At 44.2% G+C, this 26,620-nt stretch overlaps 2 protein-coding genes across 2 annotated transcripts in view; both read left to right on the top strand.

Moving 5' to 3' along the window:
• The window catches only part of LOC309358221 (thrombin inhibitor hemalin-like), a 36,054-nt gene extending 14,684 nt beyond the window's left edge, over positions 1 to 21,370 (top strand). Inside the window, exon 7 of the mRNA XM_081891174.1 lies at positions 21,249 to 21,370. The gene's annotated coding sequence lies outside the window, so the exon portion shown is untranslated. The remainder of the gene's footprint in view (positions 1 to 21,248) is intronic.
• On the top strand, positions 11,955 to 21,116 carry LOC309358214 (carboxypeptidase inhibitor SmCI-like; the record flags this gene model as incomplete). The annotated part of the gene is made up of 5 exons (XM_081891162.1): positions 11,955 to 12,147; positions 15,091 to 15,270; positions 16,282 to 16,464; positions 18,919 to 19,098; positions 20,908 to 21,116. 5 exons carry the CDS (start codon positions 11,955 to 11,957, stop codon positions 20,946 to 20,948), a joined length of 777 nt encoding a protein of 258 aa, XP_081747288.1. The 3' UTR covers positions 20,949 to 21,116.
• Positions 21,371 to 26,620: the final 5,250 nt, after the last annotated feature.

Raw genomic sequence — 26,620 nt, 5'->3', positions numbered from 1 at the left:
TTTTAGTTCAGTCAAAAAACATAATGAAACATGGCTGGCACTGGGCGCCACCCCATGGGGGCCAGCACTTACCGTGTGGCCTGCAGCATGCCCAAACCATGCGTCTCATGGTGACTTGGGCGCCTGCAGGCTCTGCACTGCCTAAAACAGCAGCGTGGGACTTGCATCTGCCCTCCACATCTCCCTAAGTGTTAGGTTGTGGGTGAACATATCAGACGACACAGCGATTCTTCAAACAGCTCTTGTTTATTCACAGGCCAGAACAGAACTCAATTGAAGGGTTCAGCCAGCCTGCTTATATAGAGCTCCACTAGAACGCAACAGTAACCATTTTCTGTAACTAGCCAATCACTGAACGTCACTTTCAATCCCTTATATGCATGTGTGGACCAGAGTGAAAACTATCTACAGTATCCCCCTGCTGGCCCAGGATGAGAACTTCAGTACATAACACTAAGCCACCCTACAGCTGAGGGGGAGGCAGTGGAGAGGCTCCACACAGCACCCCAGGCCCCATGGGTGGCTGGCCCTGCCCCCAGCTGCAGGACACACATGCCGCCCCTGGCACCTGAGCAGCTAGCTACACCATGGAGCAGAGCCCTGCTGAATCTCATCTGGAACAGAATCCTGTTCTCACAGTGGCCAGCTAGATGCCTATAGGAAACCCTCAAGCACATATTTACCCACCAGCAGGATCTTGCACCTTTTCTAGTGCTTTGTGCAAACTTTTGAAATGCACAATAATATTTTTGATCACTAGTAATCACATACAGCTCTCAAGTTAAAACAGTTCAACGCATCATCAGAGATTTGCAACATCTCTTAGATAATGAGAGCTCTCTTTCCCAAGCTCTGGGAAGAAAACCTTTCATTGCCTACAGAAAGCCACCCAATCTTAAACAGCTCCTCACACACAATAATACAACAACCAGACTTAACATGGACACTGGCACAAGAGCCTGCAATAAATCTAGATGCCAATTTTGTTGCCACATACACCCGGACAGTATCATTATTGGCCCCAATAACATCAAGCATACCACCTCAGGCCTATTTAATCGTTCATCTTCCAATATTATATATGCTATCAAATGCCAACAGTGCCCTTCAGCTCTCTCTATTGGACAAACAGGACAAACTTTACGCCAAAGGATAAATGGGCATAAATCTGACATCAAGAATCATAAAACAAAGAAACCAATAGGAGAAAGCTTCAGTCTCCCAGGACATTCTGTGCAGGATCTTAGAGTGGCTGTCTTACTGCAAAAGAATTTTAGAAATACACTTGAAAGAGAAGTTGCTGAATTACAACTCATTACCAAACTAAAAGCTATGGAGAGACCTGGTCTGAATAGAGATATTGGATTCATGTCCCATTATACATACTAAAGCTAATTTTGGTCATCTATCCCTTTAAAAATCCCTTGCCCTTCCCTGTGGAACCAACTGCCATAACAGTCATCAACAGTTATAAGGTTGAAGCAACCTGTGCTTCAGAGTATCTGATGAAGTATGTATTACACACGAAAGCTCATACCCTGAAAGCTTATATTTAGCTGATCTTTAAGGAGCCACTGGAATTATTAAAAAAGATTTTTTCATCTTTTTCATTATTAAATTCAAATTAGAAAACATACATATTTACAACAAGAGAAAATACAAAAGAAAATACATATAACCAAGGAAAAAACTTAGAGAATACTTTTCATATTTACAGTTATTTATTCATTTTGTTATTTACCATCAGAAAGTTATTCCTAATATTTAGTCCGAATCTCCTCTCCTGCCCTCCCCTCGGGAGCAGCAGAAAACAAGCTTGCTCCCTCTTATAGCCCTCAGATATTGGAAGATGACTCTCCTCTCAGTCGCCTCTTCTCTAGGCTAAACATACTCAGCTGCCTCAACCGTTCCTCATGAGGATTGGTTTCCAGACCCTTCATCATCCTGGTTGCCCTCTTCCAGCTGCTCAATATCCTTCTTCAACTAGCGTGCACTGACTGGCAGCAGCTCTCCAGGGTTTCAGATGGGGGCGGGCATTCCCAGCCTCCCCTGGAGATGCCACCCAGGACAGAAGACCTGCATGCAAAGCAGTTGGTCCAATCCTGCACTATGGAGACCCCTAGCCTGCCTTGAAGGATGTGGGAGTGGTCTCCCTTTGGAAATGGGGCTGCAGGAAGGATGTGAAATGCCGACATGAATCTGCCGAGAGAAGATGCAGCCCAGCTGCAGGTGGAACAGCAGGTACCTCTAAGTTCTGACAGTGGAGCATCACCTCGCAGGAGGGGCCTGGTCCAGGTGGGGGGGTTGCCACAGTGACAAGGACCTGCTCTCCTTTGTGACATCTCTTACTTCTCCCTTAAAGCCACTGACTTGCAGGCAGCCATTGTGGGTTAGTAGTGAGGCGAGTGGAGGAGAGAGGAGTTGGTGGTGGTTGGAGAAGATAAGGAGAGGTGTTCATTTGATTGTTATTTGATTTATTACTTTTATTTGATTCATTTGGTTTTATTTATTTTAATTTTATTTATTATTTTACTTTTTTATTTTAACACTTTTATTTTACTTTTTTATTTTATTTTTTGTTCTTTATTTTCATATTTTTATTTTACTTTTTTATTTTGTGCACATTTGTGCACATTTTGTATATATTTATTTTGTGCATAGAGGAGTAGTTATGGGTAAGTGTAGGGTTAGGGCTGGGGTCAGAGTTAGGCTTGGGTGGGCTTTTTAGCTAGTTAGCTAGTTTAGAGAGGATGGTGGGAATTTTTCATGAATAAAATGTGCAGACTGTAAGCACCATTCCTCTGCTTTCTCTTGGTCTCGGGGGCGGGACAGGGTATGAGTTCTGTGGTCCCTTGGCTCTTTGGAAATCGACCTGGCCAGTCTTTTCCAGAGAGCTCCACTCCTCCACACACTTTCCCTGCCTTCCCCTTTTCTCTCCCCTCTCTTCATTTACGTTTACAAGAACATTCCTAGCCCACTTTCCACCCAGGAGCTCAAGGTGGCCTTCATTGTTCTCCCTGCCAGTAATTGTTATCTTCACAGCAGCTCTGCAAAGTAGGCTAGGCTGCCCCAAGGTCCACCAGGGAGCTTCATGGCTGAATAGGGATTTGAACCCTGTTCTTCCAGGTCCTCCTAGTCCAGCCCTCCAACCACTATACTTCTGCCTGACTCCATTTTGCATCTCTCCAGCTGCCCTATGACATCGGCCTTCTCCCTCTTCCTGGGGGTCTCTCTGGCTCCAAGGAAGACTCCACCACCTTCCTCATGTTCTTCTCCTCTTCTGGGACACCTTGATGCTTGGAGGACCCTCCCAGGGGTCTCTTCCCTCTCCGGGAAGGGCAGGGCTGTCCTACGAAGATGAGGCAGAGCAGCCCTTTAACAGCTGGCAATGCTTCTCTTTCCTTTGGGCTGGAGCTCAAGTGACTGTGGAGGCCAATTCTGGATCCACACATCCTTCCACAGTGGGGACATTGGTTTCCGGGCAGGAGTTGATCACGGTATGGATTTGCCAAGCGTGCCTTCCTCTTAGCACGTTTCTCCCTGCGTCCTGAGTTCAAGTGTCTTCAAAGCCCATGACACCTTTGGTAAAGGCTGTTCTCCAACTGGAGCGCTCGCAGGCCAGTGTTTCCCAGTTGTCAGTGTTTATACTACATTTTTTAAGATTTGCCTTGAGACTGTCTTTAAACCTCTTTTGTTGACCACCAGCATTACACTTTCCATTTTTAAGTTCGGAATAGAGTAGTTGCTTTGGAAGACGATCATCAGGCATCTGCACAACATGCCCAGTCCAAAGAAGCTGATGTCGAAGAATCATTGCTTCAACACTGGTGATCTTTGCTTCTTCCAGTACACTGATATTGGTTCGCCTGTCTTCCCAAGTGATGTGTAAAATTTTTCGGAGACACCATTGGTGGAATCTTTCGAGGAGCTGGAGATGGCGTTTATAAGTGGTCCATGTTTCACAAGTATATAGTAAGGTCCTGGTCCTCAAACACTTTGCACTTCAATCGGGAGAAAGCCGCACTTGCAGAGCTCAGGTGATGCTGGATTTCGGCATCAATGTTGGCCCTTGTGGACAGATAACTGCCTAGGTAGGAGAAGTGATCGACATTTTCCAACTGGGCTAGTGCCATCATGGTGACAAGTCTCTGGGACCTCAGATGCTGGGAAATTCAGACCAATGATCTGTTTTTCCACATTTTGTTCTACAGTGGTACCTCTGTTTAAGAACAGTCCTGTTTACGAATGATTCGGTTTACGAACTCCACAAAACTGGAAGTAGTGTCCCGGTTTGCAAGCTTTACCTCGGTCTAAGAACGGAATCCGAACAGTGGAAGGGCACCGGTGGCAGGAGGCCTCATTAGGGAAAATGCACCTTGGTTTAAGAACGGTTTCGGTTTAAGAACAGACTTCCAGAACGGATTAAGTTCGTAAACCGAGGTACCACTATGCTTGCCTGTATACTGTTTCTCAGGCCTCTCAACATGGGAGAAAGGCAGCAGGAATCAGACTTCCTAGTCTCTTGGAGAGCTGTTTATCATTGAGAAAGTAGAAGAAAATAAAGTTAATATGGCTCAAAAACCAATGAATTGCCTTCTCATTGGGTGGAAAATGTAAATTATGTCATGATCCCAGTTTGGATTACAATAGCAAACTTTGTTGGCTAAGCACCAAGATGTTAAGCAGGGACCCTTTCAGTTCTGTGGGACTTCAGGACAGGGAAGGAAACCCTGCCGGGCATGTTTCTTGGTTCACACATCAAAAATTTCAGCGTTCAAGGGGCTGGGTGGGATCTTCTTCAGCACTGGAGTTGTTTGGCTCAATAGGATGGATCCAAGCTCTAAACTGTTTCCAATTCACGGCCAAGTAAAATGCTCCCTCACTACAGGTCACATGGTGGCTCCCACTTTCAAAGGTGGACAAAACTATTTGAATAATAATATCAGGTCATCTAGTTTTTCTGATTTTAATAATGTCGTTGGTGTAGATAACCCAGTGATGAGCATCTTACCTCTTAATGCTTGGCATGGATGCAATATTCACTTACTCATACCTGGTGCCCTCCAGCCCAGCCTGTCACATGGTAAGGACTACTGCTTTTTTCTGGGGGGGGGGACGCAGGGGTATGCATACCCCTAAACATTTTGTGAATCTAAGTTTGGCCTCATTGAGGGGCAGCATTTCAATATGAGTAGGGAAAAAGCACTGGTCAGGACAATGGGAACTGTAGTCCAAAAACATCTTCAGGGCTCCGAGTTGGGGAATGCTGCCTTTACTTCTCTAGGTTCACAGAAGTCTTCCTAATGAAACAATCTGAAGCACTGGAGGGATATGAAGTGATAATCTTCAGAGACTGAACAGCTTTTTCAAATGCCATTTACATCTGTTATAGAGCAAGAGATTTTATTTGCTTTCCACACAGCCCTTTCCTCTCCCAGACACTCCTCTGAAATGCAAACAGCCCCCAAAAGTAGGAACATGTAAAGGTAACATCCCATGCCATTATTACGATGTACGGGACAAGAAATGCACCTTCACCTTTTGCTTGACATTATTCATGCACTATTGTTGCAATGGTGCTTGCTTGGACAAACAGAATGCACAGAGAAAGAATATTTTACATGTTCAAAGTGCTCAGAAGCAAATGCTCACCTAACATATATGTTGTGGAAATGTCAACATGCCTATGATTTTTGGAAGCACATTATGCAACACACAACATTGAGGATAGGAGCAAATATGAGGCACACTGTCACTAATGGGGCCTCCTGCTGGTGCTGCGCCACCAGTGCATGATTTCCATTCTCATCCTGAGGCAAAGTTCTCAACCAGAGGTACTTCTTCTGGGTTAGCGGAATTTGTAACCTGAAGTGTTTGTAACCTGAAGCGTTTGTAACCTGAAGCATTTGTCACCCGAGGTACCACTGTATGCGGTAGAACTGCAACCCTGTAAGCCAGTGTTGCTTGGGAATCCTAAGGCTACTCCCCACTCAAATAAATGCAGTTATGAAAGGTTCAGTTCACCATCTTGATTCAAAATAGCACCCCCTTGCATCCAAACAAGTCAAAAATCTTGTTAAGTACTGAGTTGAATAGGATTCAAAATGCAGAGTCTGATTGGTCCTAGAAGAATAGGATTCGGAATCCAACAGTCTGATTGGTCCACAGGAGCCCCCCAATCCAGCTCCAGGTGGAAGTGAATCAGCGACCTGATTGGCCTACAGGAGAATCCCGGAATTAGCCAATCATGTGTGGCCCATTGTGTAAATAATGTATATAAAGCAGAAATTCTGGGGGAACTTCCATTCCTCCTCACCACTATGAGCTGAATAAAGAGCATGAAATCCACTCTCGACTATATTTCAAATCTGCTCCGTGATCTTAGGAACTAGCATGCACAATTTGGTCATGGTATCCTTAAAAATGCCCAAAGGCAGAAAGCACTGAGAGAACAAATTTCCAAAATATATAGGAGACAGCACAGTCAGTGTTGTGTTCTAAATATACTGTCAGTCAGTCTCTGGACTGTGAGTTTTGCTTAAACAACTAGTTCTACTCAGGGCTTTTATTCAGCCGGAACTCACCAGAACTCAGTTCCAGCACCTCTCAGGTGGGCACCATTGGCATTATAAAAGAACAAGGGAGGCATTCATGGTGAGTTCCAGCACCTCTTTTTCTAGAAAAATAGCACCTGTCCAAATATTAAAAATCAATTTTAAAAAATTTATACCCCGCCCTCCCCAGCCAAGACTGGGCTCAGGGCGGCTAACACCAGGTATAAAAACAAATGATTAAAATAGAACTTAAAAACAAGATTCAAATGCAACATTAAAAACAAGATTCAAATACAACATTAAAATGCAGCCTCATTTCAGTAGAAACTCAAATCAAAAACTTTTTGGGGATGAAAACGTCAAATCTTCACCAAGGCCAACTATCCAGACTGGTCCTACTTAGTGATGATGATCGCTTTCCAAGGCAAGTCATGCTATATGCAGCAGATCCCACAGATATTGCACACACCCCAATCTCTGAGTGGTAAGAGATTTCAGGGGTGCCAGCATTTAGCCAGGGATCCATTTCTTTGGAATGAAGGTCACTGGAGACAGCGGCGTAGCTAGCCGCTTAGGTGCCTGGTGCTGGGGTGTGTCCTGCAGCCGGGGGGGTGGCAATTTGTGCTCATGAGGGCGGGGAGAGCCTCTCCAACACTTGGTGCCTCTCCACCACCTCCCCCTCAGCTGTAGGGCGGCTGAGGGAGAGGCAGTAGGCAGGTGCAAGTCCCACGCTGCAGTTTCAGGCAGCGCGGAACTTGCAGGTGCCTAAGCCACTACATCATTCCTAAAAAGTTTAGGGAGCCCATTTAAAAAAACCTCATTTTGTCACCCCACCCCCCCCCCCCCCGTTCTTCCACCACTGACTGGAGACTGTGGTGTCTTTGGGGCATTTGGTTTTATTTGCATATATATGCAACCTAAGCACAACAAGGAAGGGCTCACAGAATTAACATTCCAACAGACATCTTCATTCCCCATTTGGTTTCCAGTCCCTGCAAAGTCATAGTTCTTGTGTCAGCACAGAGAGCAACTTCAGGTTCTCTGTGTCTCTTCAGCTTCCACCCCAAGATCTGAGTAGAAACAAAGACTAGCTCTTGGCTATTTTGCTTCCAGCCAGTTGAGGGGAGAGAGGCTTACCTCCTGGAAGAGCAGCTGGGGACCATCATGTTGGAGAAGGCTGCTATAGGGCAAGAACGCAGCTTGGGAGATCACTCAGGAAAGCCGAGAAGCCTGGAAGGGCAACATAAAAGAGACGGAAGCTTTCTCAGATAATCATTTTTTTAAAAAAATGAGACAAAGACTGAATTATGAGACTTCCTAAAAAGATGGGGAGAGAAAAGAAAGAGGGGTTGTGGAATGGTTGGCAAAGCTTCTTGGATGGCTTTAGGCCTTTGATGAGGTGGGAGGAAAGAATTTGAAGAGGAATAGGTTTCCTTATCATCATGTCCAAGTTCAAGGAACAGAGTGTTGATTCAAGGGAGTGCAGGTGGAAAGATCCCAATCATTCAAGGTCCTTAGGATCCTCACAGCTCCAGGATGCCTCTTCAGAGATCACAGTGGGCCGCTTAAACTGAGAAAGGACACCCCTTTCATCGCAGGATCACTTCCTTTTATTTTCTGCAGTGTAGTGGTCCTTATTGAATCCGGTTGCCCTCCATGCCTCACCCCCTGACTGGCCACAGAAGTTAACAGTCTGGACCCTTCTCAATATTTTCTTTGTTCACTCCTTTAGAGGTACGACAGCTTTCCTTATGTTCTGGAGCATTTGGCACCAGTGTGAAGGGACTGATTCTGTTTATGGATGTATGTGCACATGGCTTCTCCAAGCAAGACGGGGATCTGCAATTGAGATTCCTCTTAGTTTGGAAGGGACTGCATATGTGCATCGGTGCATACATGTGGCCCCTTTGGACAGATGGGTCTTCTCTTAGCAGAATGGCAGCAGCAGGAGCACTGAAGCAGCAACCATCTTTGCCCCATGTACCAGCATTAAGTTTACATTTAAACCATGGTTAAGATTGACAATGGTATAACGTGATGTCTGAACCAAGACATTGTGTCTACAAAAAGGTCCTGTGGACTCTGAGATATTGCCCATCAATATTGGTTGGCTTGTGCCAATAACACATGCTCCCTGCTCTCTTCTGTCATTATATATGACAACCACATTTGTCTGCCTGATTACCTTGACAATCTGCATATGGTAATAAATCAAAAAGCCTTTGTGATGGCCACACTGAATGGTTTTCTTTCCCTTGTTGTGTTGGGTATACATAAACTGGCATTTCTACAGCCTCCAGGCTTTGCCATGCACCTAACTTGAAGAAGTCATGTTAGGATATGTCTGTCTGTCTTGTAATTTCTTCTTGGACAATCATCTAATAAGCCATCTCCTGAATCCTTAACTCATATATCAATTGAGTTGAAGGAATTTCTTAAAGGTGAAATGTTGAAGGCACAAATGCAGACAATTTCAACAAGAAAGAAAAGTAGGAGGTATCTAAAGAAACCAATGTGGTTACATAAGGAGCGTACAGATTTCTAAAGGGCATATATAGTATAAGAAATGGAAGAAAGGGGAAATCATTAAGTAAGAGGATACAAGAGAAGCCAAAAGATGCAGGGAAAAGGTAAGGTGGACAAAGCTCAGAATGAGCTTATAAGAGAAGTTAAAAATAATAATAATAAATGTTTCTTTGGCTATGTTCTAAGAAAGAGGAAGAACAAATAAGTAGTAGGTCCTCTGTGTGGAGAAGATGGAGAAATGCTTTTGGGTGACAAAGTAGAACTGCTCAACACATACTTTGCCTCTGTCTTCAACTAAAGAGATAAGAACAGGGGGGCATTCAGGTATGGGTCCAGAAAAATATTTTGGCCACAGTGTAGATGTTTCCTCTTCGGCATAAACCATGAAAAAATGGGCTTCCCGGGACTGAGGGGAGACATGGCAGTCCAAACCTGAAGAATGACTGCTAGAGGAGACTGTATGAAACACAAGAAGGAGGTTATAACCTTGGACTTGGCTCCATGTTCTTTTCCTTCCCGTTGGGTTTTGTATCATATTTTTGAGAAGAATTAAATCACGCAAAGGGTTTGAAAGAGAATTTTTCCTTATAGGTTTTGAACTTGGCAGTGAGTGATTCCCCCCCCCCTTTTCTTTGTTTGCCCTCACATTTGAACCAGCCCTTAGAAGTAGGATGGTTGGGGGTTTCTCAACTGGTTCCTCCCACCACTCCTCTGTATCCAGCCAGTCCATGACATTGGCTGCCAGGGGATTGATGGTGGGATGAGGATGAGTGGTCAGAGGGAGAAAACTGGGAGAAGAGGGTGTTGGAAGCTGAAGGGGCAATAGGTTTTGCTTGGCTGAGGTCATTGAGGGCATTAGAGGTTGGTTGCAGGTGTGAGGGTATTGGTGGCGAGCCTTCGGCTCGAATGGCAGTTAGGCATTGGTAAATGATGGGGAGTTTTGCTTCTGCACATGACTCTGGCAAAACCGTTCTAAGCTGAAACATTCCTTCTTCACCCTAGAATGTTCAGTTCACATTGAGTTCATGAAAACATTTTACCTTGACCTGTTCTTAATGCATGGTTGACTACATCTACGGATGAAGGCTATATCAATCACTAGTAATAGTTTAAGTCTTGCTATATTAATCACTAGTAATAGTTTAACAAGAAGGTTTTCACGCCTGTCCAATTCTGTGTTCCCTTTCCCAACCTTTAATCTATTCATGATTAATGCTTATATGCAACTTTTGCATTGTATTTGTGCTAACCAATCAGCAACAAGCACATATGTGGCAATGCTGTAATATTCAATAAAAGGGACTCCCCGAGACATGCTTGAGAGATGCCTCCCATATGACACTTGCCATTCGTCTGTTGTTTATTTCAACCCAACAGGTAAAACCTGGTTTGGGGGAAGTGAGGTGTGGCCATCACCTGCCCCTCCATGTTAAAGGGTATTCTGTTAAAGGAATCTGGGGGTCATGGTTCCTGTCTGAAGCCCGGGTGGAGGCTAGGGCCATGGCACGACCTTCCAGTGACCCTGGGGGATCTCCAAGTTGATAAACACTAACAGGGCTGCCCCTACTGGTGGTTACTTGTGACACTTCCTGCATGGCGGGCAGGAGTCAGATATAGTCAGTTCAATTCCAGTGCCTAAGCCAATACCGCTCACATTCTGTAACCAATAAAGCTGTGGCCTAAATTTTGCCCATTAACCTAATGTATGGTGTCCAAGTGTTATTATTCAACATAAGGGGGAGGCCTCGGGGTCTTGACACGCACTAGGGTTTAGTGAGCAGGAGGAGGCTGAGGCAGAGAGCAGTCCCAGCTCACAGGCAGGAGAGGAGACTAGAGAGGAGGGGGGTCCAAAAGGCAGCAATGGGGCAGGCTGCTGAAGAATTTGGGGACTCTTCCCCTCCTGCTGCAACCAGCTCCCCTCCCACCTGGTCTCTTAGAAGACACAGGGAAATGAAGAGCACAGAGCAGAGATTGGTTGTGCACTCTGCAACCGACTGGAGGAAAAAAAACTCTGGAGAAGAGAGGTCTTAGTCAGCTGTGGACAGACAGAGACCTTCAGTTCTCACAACTGCCACATTAGGGCAAAACCTACTGGAAGAGTTGCTGTGATTACTAGGCCTGCGCTGTTTTGGTTTCTTGAATAAAGAGTTCAGTTCACTGCAGATACACACACACACAGAGAGAGAGAGAGAGAGAGAGAGAGAGTGTTATACCTTGGGTTAAAGACGCTTCAGGTTGAGGGTTTTCAGGTTGCGTCCTGCGGTGACCCGGAAGTAATGGGTTTCGCCACTTGCACATGCGCAGACGCTCAAAATGATGTCACGCGCATGCACAGAAGCGGCGAATTGCGACCGGCGCACACACAGACGCAGGTTGCGTTCTGCTCAGGATGCGAATGGGGCTCCGGAACAGATCCTGTTCGCATCCAGAGGTACCACTGTATATATATTGCTGACCCATGCTTGACTCTGGCTCCTGACAATCAGTGACGCTTATTCTTGACTTGTGACCAGACTGTTAATTCTCCTGGAAGGCTACCAGGTATGCTGACATTCAAAATACAAAAGTCTAGTCAGCGTGCAAAACCCTACATAATTACAGGTATTGTCTTTGGAATGGCGTGCATTTATCAGAGGAGAAGCGGCTCTTTTTGGAGGGCAAGTATGGTGGTGTGCATAAAGGACAGTCTCATTTGGCCCCCAAGCTATGTCAAGATGATACTGATAGGCTTTATGGCTCCAATAAATCCGTAGCTGAAGTGGAATGGCACTTACACAAGAACAGGAAGTTGGCTTCAGAATACCCCCACCTGAAGTGGAATAGTATTTATAAAAGAACAGGAAATTACCTTGAACTACTCAAAGAAGCACCAGGATGTTCCTACTTATTGATGAACTGTCTTGGCTGCTTGAATGCCCACTACCACTTCCTTATACAAAAATGTATAAAGTGCCTTCACTAAGCAGCAAGCACCCACATCAGACAGCAGTCATGCAGGGCAGTCCCATTGCTGTCCTGATCCTGGAACTTCTCATATGCTCATACGCTGCCTTTCAGCAAAAATCAGGTAAGAGTTCCCTCTCAGAGAGGTGTGGATGATGATGATTTCAATTTACCGTATTTTTCGCCCTATAGGATGCACTTTTCCCCCTCCAAAAATGAAGGGGAAATGTGTGTGCATTCTATGGGGTGAATGCAGGCTTTCGCTGAAGCCTGGAGAGCGAGGGGGGTCAGTGCGCACCCCTCTCAATCTCCAGGCTTCAGGAAGCTATTTGCAAGCCTTGAGAGCCCACGGAACTTCCCACTGGGCTCCCTAGGCTTGCGGATAGCAGCCTTTTCTGGGGGCTTTATTCCCCCTCCCCCAAAAAACTAGGTGCGCTCTATGGGCCGGTGCGCCCTATGGGGCGAAAAATACAGTATGTACCGCCCTTTAGCAAAAGATCCCAGGGTGGAATTCCACAGCCCAAACAAAAGAAAATGGTATCACACAGCCTGAACAATATAAAATTGCATTAGAAACCATAAAGAATGTGTCCTTGGACCTGAAACTGAGATTGATCCAGCAAAAATGACTGTTTCAAGTACACTGGACTCCACAACATTTGTCTAGGAAGGAACTAAGAGCTTTGACTGCTCTTCAAACAGAGCTTTACGTTTCTCTGTGGAACACGATGTAAGGTGGTTTTGGATAGCATGGGGGACTCGCATCAAATATTAACAGTTTTCTCTCTCATTAAACAGGGAAAACCTGTGAGAAACCCTTGAAAAATACAAGAATTCAATGGTTGTCTTCTTACTCATTCCTGTTGCATTTCTTCAATATTGCTACCTGCTTCTTAAGCCCCCTTTCATTGTTTCTTTGCAGCTTGATAGTTTCCACCTGGATCCCAGAGCACTGGGCTTGCCTTCTCCCAAGACACAATGGGATGTGTTAAAAGGACACAGCTTCCACCATCTGTTGGACTCATTGTGCTCAGAGGCAGCTCCTAGAGCTTAGCAGAAATCACAAAACTCTGAGGAAATTAAGCAATTCTTATATGCTTGAATAAGGATGAGGTTGAGCAGTTAAGCAGCACTTCCCTACTCAGCCAGCCATCCCAACCAGTTGTGCCATCAGCACAGGTCTTTGGAGCAGATGTCAAGGGCCCTGCTCCGGATTGAGCAGGGAGGGCCCTCAAATCAGTAGATCTGGCTTAAGACATTTTGGAGTAAGTGAAATAATATGCATTGCCATTAAATCCAGAGTTTAATGCTGCTGACCTGCACCACTGATCCCAGCTGACTCAAGAGGGTCAGAGCTGAGCTTTGTGGCTGGTCAAAACCCTTGAGAATAATATTAGTCAGAAAAACAGGATCGGTGCCTCATCATCAGAAGGAACAGGGTAGAAACTCAATTTCGTTTGCATTTAAAGGCAAATCTAATGAATTTGTACTTCCCGAAATAATATGCGAACTGAAACACAGTGCAGTTCTCCAGCCAAGTAATGTGTACCAAACTGTATATACTAAAGTAATGTGTGCATAAAAAGGTATATATGTATATATAAAATATATAAAGGTATATATATATAATATAAGGGTATACTGTATATAAAAAGGTATATCAGTGAAAATGGCATACAAATCGCACTATATCTTGCATATGTTAAAAATGTTAAGTGTTGTTACGCAGTACAGTGGTACCTCGGGTTAAGAACTTACCGTAATTCGCTCCAGAGGTCCGTTCTTAACCTGAAACTGTTCTTAACCTGAAGCACCACTTTAGCTAATGGGGCCTCCTGCTGCTGCCGTGCCGCCGCTGCACAATTTCTGTTCTCATCCTGAAGCAAAGTTCTTAACCCGAAGTAATATTTCTGGGTTAGCGGAGTCTGTAACTTGAAGTGTATGTAACCTGAAGCATATGTAACCTGAGGTACCACTGTAGTTCATGTGGATGACGATAGATGGAGATGCGAACTACAGTCTGAAGACAGAATTCTGAAAAGTGACTAAGTCATTGCAACAGCTTGGGAGGGCAAGAGGAGGGAGACTGGCTGGCTGGCTGGCTGGCTGGCAGGTGGGCAGGCAGGTAGCCCGGGTGAGTGAGTGAGTGATTGCACAGGTCACCCAAGCAAATGCTATGGGTGGGCATGTGACCCCAGGGGAAGCAGCAGAACAAGAGGCAGTGTGGATAAGCCCTCAGTTGTTGGACAGCCATGTTCAGGTGCAACACACATACTTTACATTTCCCTTCTCATTTTCATGCTTTGCAAACGCTTCTGCATTCCTGACAGGATGAGCAACAAACAAAAGTTTGCCAAGTATGATAAAAGAAAACAAGAAAGTTTCTGAGTGTGTGTAATGTCAAATGTACTCAAATGGTACAACTACTGTATCATGACTACAGAAATGAATGGTGGTTTGTTTCTGCTGCCTTGATGCTAAACAAATTTCCTTGGGAACAAGTACCAGTATGTTGTAGAAAAGGATGTGTTTTATCACATAAAAGTAAGGGCAGACCCACTGAAATTAACAAACCTAAGTCATGCCCATTATCTTCAGTGGGTCTACTCTGAGTAGGGCTAGCATTGGATACAACCCAAGGGCATTGCGCTGCAGAGGTTGGGAATTGTCTTTCTGCCAAAGTCCTGAATGAATGCTCCGTCCTAGTGGTGGATGTGACCAGATGTAAAAGTGCCTGGGTGTTGAAATCCAATGTCTTCATCCCTCACCTAAATTTAATCCAGGGTTATCATTTCCGTAGTGTTTCTCTTTTGGGAGGGGGAAAAAAACCACTTTTTTGGATTTTCCACAGAAAGGGTAAATCTGGATTAAACGGAAAAAGAATGTGTGATGGCATTTTAATGAGGACAAAATTGTATAGAAACTGCGTAAGACTTGCATGTATTAGCAAGTGCGTCCACAATAAACTGCCATGTGGAAGCTTCCTCAGGGTGTGATAAGGAAGTTTCTCTCTCTCTCTCTCTCTCTCTCTCTCTCTCTCTCTCTCTCTCTCTCTCTCTCCCTCTAGGAAGATATCCATCAAAATGCGAACTCCCTACAGAAACAGGGAAATGCAAAGCAAGCTTTACAAGATTTTACTTTGATCTCCACACCAGGAAGTGTGAAGAATTCGTTTACGGGGGCTGTGGAGGCAATGCTAATAACTTCAGGAATCCGGCGGATTGCATTTGGGAATGTGAAAGGTTTGGTAAGGGAAAATGCTACCTTTTGGGTCTCATCTGGACAACCAAGAGCCTGCACTTTATTCTTAACATGCTGAGCAGTCTACTGCAGGGGTCACCAGTATGATGCCCTTGGGTAGAATAGTACCCCGGAGGTGCCTTTCTTTTTGCAGTTTCAGACTATTTGAGCGGCACAGTGGTCAGTCCCTGGAAGATCTGTGATGAATTGCTGGTCATTTAATCCGCTTTCATTCCTGGAGGAAAGGGCTATTAAATTACTCATTTCTTCCATTATTTTCTCTGTTCTGTACAATATGGAAAAATGGGGGCACTTACTGAAGAAGGAGCAAGGGGGAAAAAATCAGGATTCTTCTTTTGCAACTCTACTTTCCCCCATATATCTAATCGCCATATGCTACAATGGTATTGGAGGTAATGTGGAAAGGTAGGACCAGACATTTAGGCAATAAATAAAAAGAAAGATGGTTGTAGCAGAACCATGAGGGCAGCCTGCTCAGAACTGGAACCTTTTTTGGTCTGTGTGATTTTATTTATTAAAAGCATTTTAACCCAGATTGGCTTTCATTCAGATCAATAAAAAACCCAAGATATTCCCTGCTCACATGATGACAATCTAAAAAACATGGCACAAAAGGCAAAAGGGGATGGAGAGGGAAGAGGGAAAGCAAATTCAGACACCAGTTTAGAAAGATTTTGCCCATCTCTCATGGTCAGCACTTGATCCCTTTCCAGAAGTCCCTCATTTCTCACTTGGAAGAGATTATCTCAGGGTTTGGAATCACAAACAAGACATCTTCCAATACTTCCAGTTACAGATAGGTATCTATCTACAGATATTCGTATCTGAAGAAGTGTGCATGCACACGAAAGCTCATACCAAGAACTAACTTAGTTGGTCTTTAAGGTGCTACTGGAAGGAATTTATTTTATTTTATCTTCCAATACTGTTATCTTCTGTGTTTCAAAAGGTGAAATTTCAGATATGAGCCTTGCCTTCTTCTCTCTTCTTTTTTCAGCATTGCTGCCTGAAAAATGCAAACTCCCGCTAAACAAGGGAGTACGGGGAAGAAAACCCACACTGAGATATTTCTATGATTTCAAAAAGAAGAAGTGTACATTGTTCTTTTATAATGGCTTTGGAGGCAACAAAAACAACTTTCTGGATATTCGACAATGTATTCGAGAGTGTGCGGTTGTTGGTAAGCGCAAATAAATTTGTAGGCTTTCCCAGGCAGCTCCAAATGTCCTACACTTTATTCTAACCATTAGTCATGGACAAGTGCTGTTTGAACTCCAGCGATGCAATTGTCTGTTCTTTCCTAGGCCACACCTACGCCATGCATTTTAAAAAGCACTATGATACCACTTTAAAGTGTTGTGGCTTCCCCCAAAGAATTCTGGGAACTGTGATTTGTAAGGGTGCTGAGTGTTGTTAAGAGAACCCTCCTCCCTTCGCAGAGATTTAACAACCAATCCTTCTTCACAGGGAACCTTGGAAACTGTAGCTTTCTGAGGCGGGTAGGGTGTCCTGACAACTCTCTGCACCCTGAACAAACTAGTTTCTAGGATGGTGTGTCAATTTGGCTAATTCTAAATATTCTGAAAGATATAAGGAGACAAAAACCAAAAAGTGAAGTGAAAAAGGAATGGGAGTGCCTAAATGAATACTTTAAAAGCCAAGGTTTGCGGACAGAAATCTGGAATAACCTTGTGAAGTGAAAGGATAAGAAAGAGGGATTTATATCTAGATGCTCGGATAGAGATGATAAGGAAAACAGGGTGATACAATGAGAGGTAAAGGAGGTGCTGTGGGATTGGTGGAAGTCAATGTTTGTTTTTCTTTTTAGTGTTTATATTATTAACTTGTAAGGTATGGAATTTTTTTGTATGCTGGTTTTTGTGTTTTGTTATTTTTTGATATTTTTCGTGTTGTTGTGTGAAAAATACTAATAAAATTTATTATTTAAATAATAATAAAAAAGAAAGTAAAAAAGAAATGCATGGTGTGCACGTGGCCCCAACTGAGTCGCCTTGCTATAGGAAAGGAATTCTGCTATGAAAATGGGGGTGGCGATAGCTAGTTGACCGTGTGTTTGCTTTTTAAAAAACCCTCAGAGGAGATTAATCTTAGTGCTCTGGAGAGGAAGAAACACACAGGTTTCAAGGAAAAAGAAGGAAACCCTTTGAACTCTATTTATCTTCAGTATTGATGTTCTAGCAATTGTTTAATCAAGTCTGGAGAAGCTGTGGCTTTCCAGATGCTGTTGGACTACAACTCCCATCATACTGTTGTCATCTGGCATCTGGAGCATCCCAGCTTCCTCATCCTTATACTAAAATATCCACTGCAGCCACAAAGGCTGGTCCATGGGGGTCCTCTGCCGACAGCAGTCTGCCATCAGCCAGCCAACAGCTGCCTATTGTGATTTGTTGTTGTTGTTTAGTTGTTTAGTCGTGTCTGACTCTTTGTGACCCCCTGGACCAGAGCACACCAGGCACTCCTGTCTTCCACTGCCACCCGCAGTTTAGTCAAACTCATCCTGGTAGCTTCGAGAACACTATCCAACCATCTCATCCTCTGTCGTCCCCTTCTCCTTGTGCCCTCCATCTTTCCCAACATCAGGGTCTTTTCCAGGGAGTCTTCTCTTCTCATGAGGTGGCCAAAGTACTGGAGCCTCAGCTTCAGGATCTGTCCTTCCAGTGAGCACTCAGGGCTGATTTCCTTAAGAATGGATAGGTTTGATCTTCTTGCAGTCCATGGGACTCTCAAGAGTCTCCTCCAGCACCATAATTCAAAAGCATCAATTCTTTGGCGATCAGCCTTCTTTATGGTTCAGCTCTCATTTCCATACATCACTACTGGGAAAACCATAGCTTTAACTATACGGACCTTTGTTGCCTATTGTGATACTTACAACCATTCCAGAAGATGGGACTGGCTGTCGTTACCTCTGGCTCCACCTGCTGACGGCTGAGGTAGCTCAGTCGACAGAGCGTGAGACCCTTAATCTCAGGGTCGTGTGTTTGAGCCCCATGTTCGGCAAAAGATTCCTTCATTGCAGGGAGTTGAACTGGATGAGACCCTCGTGGTCCCTTCCAACTCTACAATTCTGTGATACTGTTGGGGTCCATGTCTCCCCCCCCCCGCAAGTCCCAATGGGCACCAGTGACCACTGGGCACAGGGAACTGGAGAAAGATAGAGCAAAATAGCACTGTACGTCGACCACGTTGCATTGAAACCGAGAGATCCTTTCAGTAAGGCAAGTTCTAATCATTATTCAGTAGTATAGCTACAGCAGGTGTCCAGATATAAACTTAGGGTTCTACTCAGAGAACACCCACTGAAAGTAATAGACATGGCTGATAGTGCTATTACTTTCAATGTAATGGGTCTATTCTAGAATAGAGGTTAGTTGGAAATGACCCTTATTTAGTTGGAAATGACTGAAATACTTTGTATATTTAAAAGTTAGATATAGATATTGAACAGCAAGCTTCCACTTCCTTCAATTACAACCTTTTGCAATGTTCCTTAAGGTTATGGCTGTCATATTTTATAGTAACAATAATTTGCTTTTGCCATAATGTTCTCTTTTTCAAATGGTGCGATTATATATATGAGCCTTTTGCCTTTGTTTCTTCCCCCCTCCAGTATATATCCCTAGGAGATGTAAGCTCCCTGTAGTCAGCGGACCCTGTAGAGCGTACATTCGTCGCTACTTCTATAATACCAAGACCAATAGGTGTGAGCTGTTTATCTATGGCGGCTGTAGGGGCAATGAGAACAACTTTAAAGAACGGATAGATTGCATCCGTCAGTGCCAAAGTTACGGTAAGACAAAAAAAACCCCCCAAAAAACCCCTCACAATCGACAGCACCTACGGTACATTCTTTCCCCCAGATAATTCTGGACTTAGTAGTAAGGGTTGTCGGGAATAGTAACTCTGAGGGGTAAACAGCAATGCTGAGAACTATTTGAGGGAAATATTGTGTTTTGAATGTAAAGTATAGTGTGCACACAGCCCTAGAGTGCAGGGAGACTTGTAAAAGTAAAGGGACCCCTGACCATTAGGTCCAGTCGTGACCGACTCTGGGGTTGCGGTGCTCATCTCGCTTTATTGGCAGAGGGAGCCGGCGTACAGCTTCCGGGTCAAGTGGCCAGCATGACTAAGCTGCTTCTGGTGAACCAGAGCAGCGCACGGAAACGGTGTTTACCTTCCCGCTGGAGCGGTACTGTAATGGTTATATGGGGTTGCTCGTGCGTAAGTTGCCGCCACTCCTGGCTAGGTAGCCTGGTTAAACCTTTCCTGTCTGGACAGCCCTTCACTTCGTGGCTGTTCAGTCGCTAGCAGAATCCGTCAGTGGGCGTTTCTTGAACTTCTTCCAGCAAAGAAGTTCTTTGACGCCAAGTCTACGCCTACTTTCCCTGCGCGGAAGTCTTCTGCGCAGGGTGGGTGTGGGTAGCGGAGGACCTGTGCTCTCCCCGCTAGTCTACAGCGAAGAGTCCTGGAGCCCCCTCTCCGATTCCCCCATCCGCCCCCCTTTATCCCTGGTGTTATGCTGATTTCCTTCCCCAGCCGATGAGTCCCCTCTCTCCCTGCTTGGCCCTTCTCCGGCATCGCTTGGAAGCCCTGCCTCCACTTCTGGCTCCGATGTCAGTTCCCTGACAGGTACCTATTTATCTACTTGCACTTTGAAGTGTTTTCGAACTGCTAGGTTGGCAGGAACAGGGACTGAGCAATGGGAGCTCACCCTGTTGCGGGGATTCGAACCTCCGACCTTCTGATTGGCAAGTCCTAGGCTCTATGGTTTAATCCACAGCACCACCCGCGTCCCTCTAGGGAGACTTTTAAGTGTCTTCAAATGAACAATGCAGCAAGATCAGGGTTGGGAGCACGACCCTCAACTCCAACAGGGTTTTGTTCTGCTACTTCAGGAAAGTTTTTAATATTTGACGTTTTATTGTGTTTTCATTATTCTGCTGGGAGCCGCCCAGAGTGGCTGGGGAAACCCAGCCAGGTGGGTGGGGTATAAATAATAAAAATTATTATTATTATTATTATTATTATTATTATTATTATTATTATTATTATTATTTTACTGTCTGATGAGGGCTAAAGTATGGAGAAGTGCCTCAAAAGAATGTTGAAAAATGGCAGGCTAGTAAACAACAACACACAAAACTAATGACATTTTTTTTTCTTTTTACTTAGTAACATCAAGGTACTTGAGCAAAAAACCTCGTGTTAAATTTGTTGCCATTGTGTTGACAATTAGGATGCGGAGATATAGAACATTTCCAGTGATTAGTGGTCGTTGTTTTTCATTGTATGGTATGGTGTTGTGGGCAAGGGCTAACTGATGAAGACTTATGGGACCTGATTCCAACTCCATAAAAAGACCACCCCCTAATGGCTACTGGAGCTCAGGAGCAGGAATAGCCTATGTTCTACCTTCATATTTAAGAATAGTGTGCAACCTTCCTTCAGATTTCTTTAGGTTGTATCCAATTAATTTCTGCTCTCAGTTGACTCACTGAACCTCAGTTGGTCATGTGCATGAATATCAATGCTTCAATTATCTGAATAGGACTAGTGTTGAGTACAGCCCTTCGTGACCAGCTCTCCTTTCCCCCCTCAGGTCCACGTGAAGACTATGACCCCAAACAACGATTCCCCTGATTAATCTTTCATTGTGTCCTCTCATGGAGCAAAGGCACCGAGTGAAAGAATGCTGACTCTCTTGCAGCTGTACCAAACTTTGCGGGAATTTCTTGCCAATGAACTCAACTTTTCTTCTGCAAATTGTAGTCTGCTCCTTGAGTGTCATTGTCTGCAGTCTCTTTTTATCAAATGCCCATTTTGTTTCATTAATTGTTTGTTCTGAGAGGCTTCCCTGATACTACCACATTACTGGTGTCCAGAGGAGCTATAGTGCAACAAAAGCAGGACAAAAATAAAACACGACATTTGTGATTTCAGTTACAGGATACCTGTATGCACGGCTTCAAAATGAAACGGTGTGACCACCCCAGAACTTTTGCATGTGGAAACAGCATTAAAAGTGGGATTGCGTATGACCACCTCACTAGCACTGTGAGCACAAATCATCATGAATGTGTAATAAAAAGGAAGTCTGAGAGTTACAGGGAAACAGCTACTATAGAGGGGACCTTATGGAATCTGAGTTAATGCCACAATGCCTTTCTACTTTTAGTCAGTCTCCAAGCTATTTTCCTAAACAAAAGTTTCCAATATTAGACCTCTGGGAAGAACCATTTTCTCAGGGAAATTGCTCTTTATGTTCCATATATTTAGAGTACTTTTCCTTGTTGCAAATATAGCAGGAAGAAAACAACGAAATCAGTTTACATTAGCAATAAGAACAATCCATCTATCCTAATTGAAACATATGTATTAATATAAGCAGTTCATTTGTCCAAACAAATATCCAAATAGCACTGATGATAAGATAACATGTTTCAAATATAGAAAGGCAACTGAAAAATGAATTTTGGGTGTATATCCTTCCAACACTGAAATATAAACATATTTTCACAACCATAAGGATCTACTTTTGCTGTCCACATCATCACAGAAATATAAGAATGTGAGAGCACTGGCATATATCAATGATTTTTCCAAAACAATGAATATGCAAACAACAATTTCTGATCAAAACCCACACAATATGCCTCAGAGAGGCATTGTCATGAGCATCTTTCTGAACTTACTTGTTCCTTACCAGACACATCCATTTTTATTTACTCATTCTCAATTTAAACCTAAAGCAACAATACATATAGATGCTAAAGCAACTTTCAGTTGTTTTGAAGACTGGTTTGAACATTGTAACACCCTATTGCATAGGGAACTTAAGCATTTAAGAACTTGAGTGTCCCATTTACAAACATTTATAAACAAGTAGTATGGTTTAACTTTCTGTAAATTTCCAATTATTTCCTCTGTGCTGAAACACTCAAAAGTGCCAGTCCATAAAAAGACACCAAAAGGTGCTGTAATTTAAGATATTGCCATTCAACAGCAGTGGGTAGATGGCACTTGGACCACAATATTAAAAATGATCTGAAAGTATAAGGAATATTTCTATGTACCAAATGGATTCTACTTTCTGACAATTGAATCTATCCCCCTTTCACCTTCCAAAAAGGTATATGCACATGATCTCAAGTTCAAGCCCTCGAATCTGTAGGCAGGGTTAGGAAAGACTCCTGTCTGAAACCCTGGACAGCAGGTAATATCATAGCTTGGGAAGGAGGCCTGACCAATTTCTCCCTATATCAGAAGTCAGGTTATACCTGCTCATGTGCAGTTAAGAGGCAGCAACTATAGACAGAATTCTAAAAAGCCCTTTCCCATTCAGTTTGTTCCAATTTATTTTTTCATAGATCAAAAAAATTACGCACCGATGTTTTAAAGGAGAATCAACAGTAATGCAGGTATATCAATGCTCTTGAAGATACAGGAACACAAATTTCAACCAGATAAGCTTTTGGATCTCAACTGAATTTCACCTTGAGGGTGTTTGAAGTGCAGTGAACTATTAACAGTACAGTGATGTGGTGCTGCTCACCTGACTGGCCATACAGCTCGCTGCTGGATCAGGCCAAAGGTAGCCTAGGTAGTCTAGCATTCTCTTCTCACAGAGGCCAACCAGAAGCCCCAAGGTGGCAAGCCCATTGGTGGGAGGTCCAGGTTGGCTCTGGCAGTGGGCTTGAGGATGTTGATTGTCTGTTATGGGCCATTGGTAGAAAGCCAAACACAGAGGGGTTAAATCTTGACCAGCAGAATATTAAGGTAGATTCTATGGGTCATATTATTGTTGATGAGTTCCAAAATACCAGCAGAAAGGGGATCTACGCTGTTGAAGATGTATGTGGGAAAGCTCTTCTTACACCAGTTGCAATAGCTGCTGGAAGGAAACTGGCACCCAGGATTTTTGACAGGAAAGAAGATTCTCAACCTGACTACACCAACATTCCTACCGTGGTCTTCATTCATCCACCTACTGGAACGGTGGGACAAACAGAAGCGGAAGCTAGAACTACATATGGAAGCGAGAATGTGAAAACCTATACAACTTCTTTTATCATACTTATCATGCTGTAACTAAAAGGAAGACGAAGTGTGTAATGAATCTGGTGTGTGCAGCTAAACATGGGAAGGTAGGCCTTCATATGCAAGAGTTAGGATGTGATGAAATGCTTCAAGGCTTTGCTGTGGCTGTCAAAATGGGAGCAACAAAAGCAGATTTTGACCAGACAGTGGCCACCCACCCAACATCTTCTGAAGAACTCATGCTCACTGGAAGGACATATCGTGAAGCTGAGGCTCCAATACTTTGGCCACCTCATGAGAAAAGAAGGCTCCCTGGAAAACACCATGATGTTGGGGGAAATGGAGGGCACAAGGAGAAGGGGACGACAGAGGACGAGATGGTTGGACAGTGTTCTCCAAGCTACCAGCATGAGTCTGACCAAACTGCGGGAGGCAGTGGAAGACAGGAGTGCCTGGCGTGCTCTGGTCCATGGGGTCACGAAGAGTCGGACACGACTAAACTACTAAACAACAACAACCCCAAACTCACCATCAAATCACACGTCATGGCCAGGGGCACAGCCTGCACCACAAAAATCATCACTCACACCACAAAAATCACAAAAAGGCACTCACCAGCACTGTTAATGTCACCACTGGAATGTTACTATTAGAGCCAGGAGAAGAATGTACGACTATATATTTTACCAAGATATGGTTCATCTTCAAGAAGAGATCAAAAATATGCCAAAGTATTAAAGAGGAGAAAAAATATGAAACTGCTTACATACTGTCAACTAATATCCAGATTCAACAAAGACTGTATGGCAAACAGTTAAATCAGAGAAAAGATAGAACTTGAGTCCATCATAACAGAGGTCTACCTTTTGGGTAAAATTTATAAACTACTGGTATTATGAATTGGAAAAAAAATGTTTAAAATAACTGTAAGCAGATGAAAACCTTAGCAGGATTTTAATAACACTTGTAATGTCGTGAATATTATGGATAATATGGAAAGATATAAAATATGGACTATGAAATAATATGCAGCGGAGAAGGTGGACAATAGGATCCATGGAGACAACCTTTGAGATCAGGATTATAGGCAGTATTTGGCGGAATAAGTTCATGAGCTGAGCAACTTCCACTTCTGCAATGGGACTTGAAAACACTACTTGGGCAGAAGGTGGAATCTTTTAAAATCATGGGTCACCCACAACCAGTAGCATTTGGTGGGGAGAGGCACTTAGCATATATCCCAACGCTGACATCACTGTGGCTTATGAGAATGTAGAGGAGAAAGGAGGTGAGGTTGATGTTGTGTGAACACACTGGCATGAGCACCAGTTTGGCTGCACCGGTGTGTTTGCACTGTGCCAACCTTACTCAACCCTGCCAGCACCAGCAATGTCAGTAATGGGAGGTCATGTAAGGGCCAGGACCTTACCCTGCCGACAGTGCTAGCTGCAACCCAACATGGAAACCCTGTGCATAATCCTACTAAATCTAGTTGGTTTAATAGCAGTATTAGGCTAGTAAGACTTTGTGAGATCTTCCTGAAATCTCTCAAGATCTCATGAGCTCTGTAAGATCTTGCAAGAGCTCAGGGAGATCTCACAAGATCTCACCAGAAACTGCCATGATTCTGTGAAGATTACATCTTGTTGTTGTTGTTTAGTCATGTCTGATTCTTCATGACCCCAGGGACCAGAGCACGCCAGGCACTTCAGCTTCAGGATCTGTCCTTCCAGTGAGCACTCAGGGCTGATTTCCTTAAGAATGGATAGGTTTGATCTTCTTGCAGTCCATGGGACTCTCAAGAGTCTCCTCCAGCACCATAATTCAAAAGCATCAATTCTTCGGTGATCAGCCTTCTTTATGGTCCAGCTCTCGAGTTTGGGGTGACCCAATGCAAAAACCCTGAGGATCCATGAGGATCCATGGTTTGGAACCACATTTTTGGCCCATAGTGTCATCAGGAAGCCATGGATCCGTGTTTTTGTGTGTGGTGCTGGCTGTGCCCATGGACACGCCGTGTGATTTGACAGTGAGTTAGGGGTGGCCCAATGCAAAAAGCGTGAGGATCCATGAGGATCTGTGCTTCAAAACCAAGTTTTTGGGCCACAATGTTGCCAGGAAGCCGTGGGTCCAAGTTTTTTGTGGTGCAGGCTGTGCCCCTGGCTATGATGTGTGATTTGACGGTGAGTTAGGGGTGGCTCAATGCAAAAAGTGTGAGGATCCATGAGGATCTGTGCTTCAAAACCACGTTTTTGGGCCATGGTATGGACAGCAAGCCGTGGATCTGTGATTTTTGTGGTGCGGGCTGTGCCCCTGGCTATGTGCAATTTGCCGGTGATTTAGGGGTGGCCCAATGCAAAAAGTGTGAGGATCCATGCTTTGAAACCACGTTTTTGGGCCATAGAGTTGCCAGGAATCCATGGATCCAAGGTTTTTGAGGTGCAGGCTATGCCCCTGGACATGATATTTGATCTGATGGTGACTTCGGGCTGATCTAGTGCGAAAATCATGAAGATCCTTGAGGATCCGTGTTTTTTAACCATGTTTTTGCTCCATTGCGGCACCACGAAACCGTGCATGCATGATTTTTTTTGGTTCTGCCTACAGACTAAGATGTGGTCTAGAGTATCATGGTGGTTTTATTTTGTTTCAATATAAAAATCGTATGAATTCATGAGGATCCATGCCTTGGATCCATGTTTTTGTGGTGCTGCAGTGCTGTAGGCGTGCCTTCCAGATGTGATTTGACACTGGATTTGTTGGAGTTATTTTTTTAAACAGTGGAGGATCCATGAGGATCCGTGTAGATCCGCCTTTAACCCAGTCCCGTAAAAGTGCAAAGGATTTCTGAGCTTGTTCCTCCTCCCTTCTTCCTTCCTATATTTAAGCACATCGTTATGTCATCCGCACATGCGGAACCTGGGAATCACCTAGCCCTACTCAGAGGTAGGTTAAGAGCACAAGCTTGTGCATGCCTACTCGGAAGTAAGTCCCATTAACGGGGAACTACTCCCCCATCCCGGTGAGTGTAGGATTACAGCCTAAACGGCGGATTTCCCCCCACCCCAACCGGTTTTTTCAGGCATGCTAAAATGGAAGGTTTGGGCACTGATATCAATTGTGGAAGCATCCGCAGCAGACGGTGCTCGCTCTAGATCTATGCAGAGAACCCGGCGCCGCGATGGGATCCCGGATGCGTGGGGGGGCAACGCACGGAAGATTTCTCATTGGACGCCGAGAAAGCGGAGAAGGACCCATTAGATTGAACTACAGCT

The sequence above is a fragment of the Podarcis melisellensis genome (assembly GCF_964234715.1).
Source record: "Podarcis melisellensis genome assembly, chromosome: 15".
NCBI classification, from domain to species: Eukaryota; Metazoa; Chordata; class Lepidosauria; order Squamata; family Lacertidae; genus Podarcis; species Podarcis melisellensis.
This window is presented reverse-complemented; position numbering and strand designations above follow the sequence as displayed.